The sequence below is a fragment of the Athene cunicularia genome (assembly GCF_003259725.1).
Source record: "Athene cunicularia isolate RWA chromosome 1 unlocalized genomic scaffold, athCun1 chr1_part1, whole genome shotgun sequence".
NCBI lineage: Eukaryota > Metazoa > Chordata > Aves > Strigiformes > Strigidae > Athene > Athene cunicularia.
Genome location: NW_020799091.1, coordinates 127,075,984 through 127,082,884, shown reverse-complemented (window position 1 = coordinate 127,082,884; position 6,901 = coordinate 127,075,984). Strand labels below are relative to the sequence as shown.

The 6,901-nt window shown below is 50.1% G+C and overlaps 1 protein-coding gene across 2 annotated transcripts in view; it reads left to right on the top strand.

Moving 5' to 3' along the window:
* NOP2 (NOP2 nucleolar protein) overlaps positions 1-5,230 on the top strand; it is a 17,891-nt gene extending 12,661 nt beyond the window's left edge. The window contains exons 1-14 of one of the 2 annotated variants that reach the window (XM_026860996.1): positions 8-133; positions 731-996; positions 1,284-1,327; positions 1,488-1,645; positions 2,404-2,603; positions 2,704-2,793; positions 2,873-2,960; positions 3,045-3,185; positions 3,362-3,501; positions 3,779-3,868; positions 4,158-4,280; positions 4,365-4,462; positions 4,546-4,676; positions 4,768-5,230. In XM_026860996.1, coding sequence (XP_026716797.1) covers positions 877-996; positions 1,284-1,327; positions 1,488-1,645; positions 2,404-2,603; positions 2,704-2,793; positions 2,873-2,960; positions 3,045-3,185; positions 3,362-3,501; positions 3,779-3,868; positions 4,158-4,280; positions 4,365-4,462; positions 4,546-4,676; positions 4,768-5,018 — 1,674 coding nt within the window. In that variant the 5' untranslated portion in view covers positions 8-133; positions 731-876 and the 3' untranslated portion in view covers positions 5,019-5,230. Of the gene's footprint in view, positions 1-7; positions 134-730; positions 997-1,283; positions 1,328-1,487; positions 1,646-2,403; positions 2,604-2,703; positions 2,794-2,872; positions 2,961-3,044; positions 3,186-3,361; positions 3,502-3,778; positions 3,869-4,157; positions 4,281-4,364; positions 4,463-4,545; positions 4,677-4,767 lie in introns of those variants that run through there. The other variant, XM_026860987.1, reaches the window with a different exon arrangement.
* Positions 5,231-6,901: the final 1,671 nt, after the last annotated feature.

Here is a 6,901-nt window from a genome sequence, read left to right as displayed (position 1 = left end):
GCCGGGGGTGCCCTGGCCGGGCCTGACTGCCGCTTCCCCTCCCGATCCAGGGCTGCGAAGAGGCGGCTGGGAGCGGGCAGCGGCCTAGCGGGCAGGAGGCTGCTCGGTGGACGAAGAGGGCGGGAGCCGGCAGGTCAGTGCGGGCCGGGGGACTGGCAGCCACCCTGTCCTGCTGCCCCCCGCGGCGTCACCCCCCCACCCCACCTCCGGTTTGTCTTTTATTCAAAAATGTATTTATTTGTAAAAAAAACGATTTTTCCTGACTTCTGGTTACAGCTGTGCTAGGCAGCAGTGCTGTCTGAAGGACAAACCAGTAGGTCTCCCTTCCGCATGTTAAAGCCGCATTTGATTTATTCTCTGTTCACAGCAAGGTTATTGCAGGCAGGTTCGGTAGCTGGGGCTTTTATGCTTTCCTGTGTCGCCTAGGAAGCCGTTGCAGTAGGAAGAAGGAAGGAGAGTACTGTAATGTGTCAGAGCAAATACTATAACAATTTTGTAGCTGTGTTTTTCTTTGGTAATTGTATTTAAATCCCTTTAAAGTTTCATTGGAAGAGAGGTTAGAATATATCCTTGTTTACAACTGGGAGAACAGATGGGGGGGAACCAGCAGCCCCTTCTCTTAGGCAGATCGGGACTAGGATGAAGGCCTCTTTTGTATAACAATTAAAAAACACAGGGCAGCTGCCTTTGAGAATAATGCCTAATTTTTAACCGCTGTTTCTGTCTGTAGTTAAAGAGCAGGTATCCCCACAGAAGGAGAAAAATGCCGTAAAGGTAGCAGGACAAGCCCCTCGTGGCCGGTCTGGCTTCAGTGATGACAATTCAAAATGGCTGGCTCCAGCCAAAGCCAAGAAAATCCCATCTAAAGGAAACAACATGGAGTTATCCAGCGATGGTGAGGTGGAGGAGGGCAGCTGGGAGATGGAGGAGGATGAAGATGGGAGCAGCGAGGAGATGGTGGATGATTATGGGGCCTCATCATCAGGTGAAGAAGAGGTAGGAGCTTTTTGCCCTTAATTATGCAAAAAATACTCGACTTTGCTGTCTGGAAGGACCCATCAGGCCTGGGGAAAGTGAGTGACTTTACTGGGGGGTGGATGGTGAGGTGACAGAGAGCTTTCCTCTTTCACAAGATCGGTTTCAAGTTTAGTGATTGATCCTAGTGTAACATTCCATGCTTTTGTTTGTTGTCCTTTTTAAATAGAGTGGATAAATTTCACAGATGGTGGGAAGTAAGGGGGCACCTGGGGATATGGTTTCATTAATCTTTTGTCTTTCTTTAGTTGCTGCCTATTGAAAAAGCTGCTCTGAAGCAGAAGTCTGACAGGTGAGGATTTGTGAATGTTTCCAGTCCGCAGTTGTTCCTGGTTAGATGAGGAGCTTGTGTTGTTCGTTCTTCTGTCCTCTCTGACATCTAAGAAATAGTAGTTGTGAAGTGTCTGTGTGATGCTGTTCTATAAAACTCTTATCCTGTTCTTTGTCCTTAGGGGAGACCTCAGTGAAGATGAGAGTGTGGAGGAGGCGGTAGATGAGGCAAGCAGGCAGAAAATGGGACAGAAGGAGGAAGAGAGCCCGGATCTGCAGCTCAACCTGGATATAGACGAACAATTTAAATTGCCGACTGCTGAACAGATTGAGAAAGAAGATATCCTTTTTATCTGTGACATCCATATGCATGCAGCAGCACGGGGCCTGGGCACAACCAAAGAGTTTCATTTGGACTTTATCTTGAGCATTGCTTAGCAAGAGTGTTTTGTGCACGGCAAGATATTTTTAGATGAGCTGCCCTAATAGTATACAATGCTGTGCTGCTGTATAGCACAGTTAGGAAATCTGTTATGCCCTGTATGGAGATTGAGCCTCCCCTAATTTCCTTTCTAGTCTAAATGCATGGGGATATCCTATCACATAGTTTGTTCCTCTGTACTCTGGTTTTCCTGGCAGGTGTTTGTCTAACCCATTCCTAGAGCCTCTGATAATGCCAAGTCCCGTATCCAAAGCATTTGTTTTTGTGCTTTGGTGATTTTAATTTCCTTCCCACCCCATACAGTTTAATCCTGCCTTTTCTCATTCTCTTCCATACCCCTTAGTTGCTCTTGGGGAACTTCTAGTCTCCTTCCTGCTACAAGTAATGTTTTCAGTATTAAGGGTGCTTTTTTGTTGCTGTCTCTTTCCTGTTTTATTTTTCTATTTACCTAAAGTAGTTCTTACCTTGTAAACTTTTTCATCCAGCTCCGTCCTTTGAACTTCCGCTCTGCTGAGCTCTGGTGAAAGCATATTCCAACAAGACCTTTCTGGTGTGGGTGCTGCTGCGATGCAGGAGTCCTGCCTGACCGATTGTGCTTGTAAAGGGCCCACGTGCGGGTTTCTTGGCTGTTTGTGATACCTTAATGGCCTTTCTACCTGCTGAGCTGCCTGACCTGCACATTATTCACCAGCGCATCAAGGGCAACATGGAGGTGCTGCAAGACTTTGTGGTGAAGCGTGAGGAAGGGCGCACGCGACAGGAGTACCTGGCATTGTTGCGCCGGGACATGGCTGCCTACTATTCCTACAGTGACTTCCTGCTCGTGAAGCTCATGGACATCTTCCCGCTCCCTGAGGTAGGATCCTGCGCCGCCCACATCTTTGACTGATGAGGATTTGGCTGCCTCTCTTGAGTCTTCATTTTTATCTCTGTTCTCTGTCCCTTCTTTCATCCAGCTGATAAACTTTCTGGAAGCCAATGAGGTTCCCCGTCCTGTGACCATTCGCACCAACACGCTCAAGACACGGCGACGGGACCTGGCGCAGGTGAGTGGGAACATCTGGTTGTCTCCTATACCTCCTGTCACACGGGGCGGTGTCTCAGTCCCATTTTCTTGTCTTGCAGGCTCTGATCAACCGTGGTGTGAACCTCGACCCCTTGGGGAAGTGGTCGAAAACAGGACTTGTTATTTATGATTCCTCTGTGCCCATCGGTGAGATCACAGGGCTGAGATGACCCGCTCCTGGATCCCTTTCTTTCACACATCATCTTCTTTTATTCTGTCTTCCCTGCCCAGGTGCCACCCCTGAGTATCTGGCTGGGCACTATATGCTGCAAGGAGCCTCTAGCCTCCTTCCTGTCATGGCTCTGGCTCCCCAGGAGAACGAACGCATCCTGGATATGTGCTGTGCCCCAGGAGGCAAGACCAGCTACATAGGTACCACTTGGAAGGGATGCTCTGCAAAGGGGATGAGTTTCCACTGGTTTGTACGGATAGGGGGAACCCTGGGGGGGCTGAATTTAGGGAGAGGAGAGAGGATGGCTGTTTCTACGAGGGGAGAAAAAAGTGCAGGAGTCTTCAGCTCCTTGCTGATGTGCTTTGCCCTCTGGCAGCTCAGCTGATGAAGAACACCGGTATGATCTTGGCCAACGACAGCAATGCCGAACGGTTGCGTAGCGTGGTGGGGAACTTGCATCGGCTGGGAGTCACCAACGCTGTAGTGAGTAACTGCGATGGACGCCAGTTCCCCAAGGTACGTTCCTGCCTGCTTTAGGCTGGTCTTACCACACTTATCTAGAGCTGCCGTGCTGTCCCATTAGTATAGCTGTGTTCTTGAAGGCCGCTTATCCCAGGAGGATGGGCAGAGCTGCTGGGGAGTGTGTTTCTTTCTTGATTTGGAGACAGGAAGGTGGACAGGGAGGAGTGAGGGATCTTTCCTGCCTTCCTAGTTTTCCAGTTCCCCTCCTAGTTTTGGTTTTGTTTTGAATTCCCATCTGTGAGCGCCATTCCAAATGTATATCTGCCTATAGGTGCTTGGAGGGTTTGACCGTGTCTTGCTTGACGCTCCTTGTAGTGGAACAGGCGTCATTTCCAAGGATCCTGCTGTCAAAACCAACAAGGTGAGTGACCAGTGGGGACACAAGATGGGGACTCAAGTATGAGTAACGAGAGGAAGGACTTTGGGGCAGTTTTGTTCTTGAGAGATGCCTGCAACTAGAGACACTGATTTTTTTTCCTTCACTTTCCTATTCTGCGTGCTGTACCAAAACTGGGTTTTTTGAGGTTAGGTCTGCAGAAGACTCCAGAATCTTCTGTATCATTTGTGCTTTACTCTCCTGTCAGCCTTCCGTCCACACTAGGGGCCTGGGGTGCTTCCCTGTCCCTCTGGCATCCTAACCTGTCTTTCAGGATGAGAAAGACATCCTGCGCTGTGCTCACCTGCAGAAGGAGCTGATTCTTAGCGCTATAGATTCAGTCAACGCTGCCTCGGAGACGGGGGGCTACATCGTCTACTGCACTTGCTCCATCATGGTCAGTCCCTTCCGTGCTCTGTTGTGGTCATCCCATACGTGGGAGACTGGTGAGCTTTGAATCCTAACGCTCAGTCTCTGGCAGGTGGAGGAGAATGAGTGGGTTGTGGATTATGCCCTCAAGAAACGCAACGTTCGTTTGGTGGCCACAGGCTTGGACTTTGGCAAGGAAGGCTTCACCAGGTGCGTGTGCCAGGTCACAGGAGCTTTTGGCCAGTTTTGAGCAGAGGGCATTCTATCACTTCTCATCCCACTTCCTCCTCCAGGTTCAAGGACCGTCGCTTCCACCCCTCCCTCAAGTCTACGCGGCGTTTCTATCCCCACACACACAATATGGATGGGTTCTTCATTGCCAAGTTCAAGAAATTTTCTAATGCCATCCCCCAGGCACAAAAGGGTAACCTAGTGCTGGAGCTCAGCTGAGCTTTCTGTGCCTGCCCTCAGAAGCCAGGCAGGTGGTTTTATAGTGCCTTTCTCTCATGTTTCAGATGAAGAAACTCCTGTGGAAGCAGCAACTTCATCTGTCCCTGATACCGTCATGGAGCCTCAGCCAAAAAAGAAGAAACTTGAGGGATCAAAAATTAACAAAAAGCAGAAGCTGCCCCAGCCTGCTTTGAAGAAGGGACATTCATTGCAGGCACAGAGGAGACCTTTGAAGGCTGGCCGGCCTTCTCCCAAAATGATGCATCCTCAAGTCCCTACCAGGAAGAAGCACAGAGTGAAACGGAACGGACAGTGAGAGGAACTGGTTGTCCAGGTGTTGGTCCCTTCCTTGGAGGGCAGAAGATGGGTGCTGCTGCAGCTGTGCCTGTTCCACCTTGTCTTTCCTGCTCTGTGCAGATAATCTCTGCAGCACTAAGCACCTGGGGCAGCTATAGCCCTGTTTGCTCCTTTCTCTCTGCATCAAGGACTGATGCACTGACCCATTAAAACTTTTATACTCTTGCTCAACTCTTGTCCTTTTCCCTTGAACACAGAATGCAGAATTCTGTTGCGTCCCCTTCCTCCTCTGCAACAGCAACCCCTTCCCTCTCCCATCTGATGTCTCTGGCATTCCTGGTGCCTGTTGTTGTGCTCTGCAGCGCAGGTGTTTGCGAAGAAGCAGTGGGAGTTGAAATCCTTGCAGGAACTACTCGGCCAGTGGTCCTGTGCCAGTTCCTGTTGTCACTGTGTGCTAATCCAGTTCACTGCTCTCCTTGTCCCTGCTTCACCCTTGTGCTGGCAACCTCTTGGTTCCTGGCCTCCCTGTCAGCAGCAGGAATTGCTGTTGGTCCTGGAACTGTGCAGTCACAGGGTTATTTTCGCCTTTTTGTTCACCCGGATGTGGTTGCTTCTCCTTGAGACATAACAAGCAGTGGTCTGGGCTGTTCCTATTTAAACGTTGGCCCTTGTGAGCATGAGTTACAGAATCACAGAATCATTTTGGTTGGAAAAGACTGAAGATCCTCCAGTCCAACCATTAACCTCACACTGACCGTTCCCAACTCCACCAGATCCCTCAGCGCTGGGTCAACCCGACTCTTCAACCCCTCCAGGGATGGGGACTCCCCCCCTGCCCTGGGCAGCCCATTCCAATGCCCAACAACCCCTTCTGCAAAGAAATACTTTCTAAGAGCCAGTCTGACCCTGCCCTGGTGCAGCTTGAGGCTATTCTTGTCCTACTGCTTGTTACTTGGTTCAAGAGACTCATCCCCCCCCCCCCTCTCTGCAACCTCCTTTTAGGTAGTTGTAGAGGGCCATGAGGTCTCCCCTCAGCCTCCTCCAGACTAAACCCCCCCAGTTCCCTCAGCTGCTCCCCACCAGACCTGTGCTCCAGACCCTGCACCAGCTCAGTTGCCCTTCTCTGGCCACACTTGAGTCATTCAATGGCCTTTTTGGGGTGAGGGGGCCAAAACTGAACCCATAATTGAAGGGCAGACTCACCAGTGCCAAGTACAGGGGTGAGATCCCTTCCCTGTCCCTGTGGCCACGCTATTGCTAACACAAGCCAGGATGCCATTGGCTTTCTTGGCCACCGGGGCACACTGCTGGCTCATGTTGAGTTGATACTGTTTTCTTTGGTTCTGCTCTCCAGTGAATAAATCTTTCTAGAGATAATTAATAAGCTTTCTACCAAGTGTTCTCTCTGGCTTCTGTGCCACCCCAGTGTGTGCGGAGTTGGGTGTGTAACAGACCTGAGGCATAACTATGTTTCATAGCATAACTATCTTGGCAAACAAGCCTTTACTTTGATCTGTTTTCCCTGCCAAGCTTTGGGTTCGTGGGAGAACTTGTGCTATTCCAGTGTTTGGTATTCAGGACAGCTGAAGGCAGTGGACCGTAGGATCTAGGGAATCATTTCTGTCTTGGTTTGCTACGTGCGAGGCTGCTGCTTTCACATGTTACCAGGTTCAGTAAGGGGCAAGGCCAAGTGTTGACTTCAGAAACTCCCTTGGACGCAGGCACACACACTATAGATGTAACCCAGCACAGACTGATAAGCAGAAACCAAAGAAAAGTGTTGTGGTGCATGCCCAGGAAAACGCAAACTGGTCTCAGAAAACACGAATAGCAAAAAAGGCTTAATCCTGTTCTTACTCCATGGCCCATTTAACTGAGAGCATGCTTCTGGATCATGTGCAC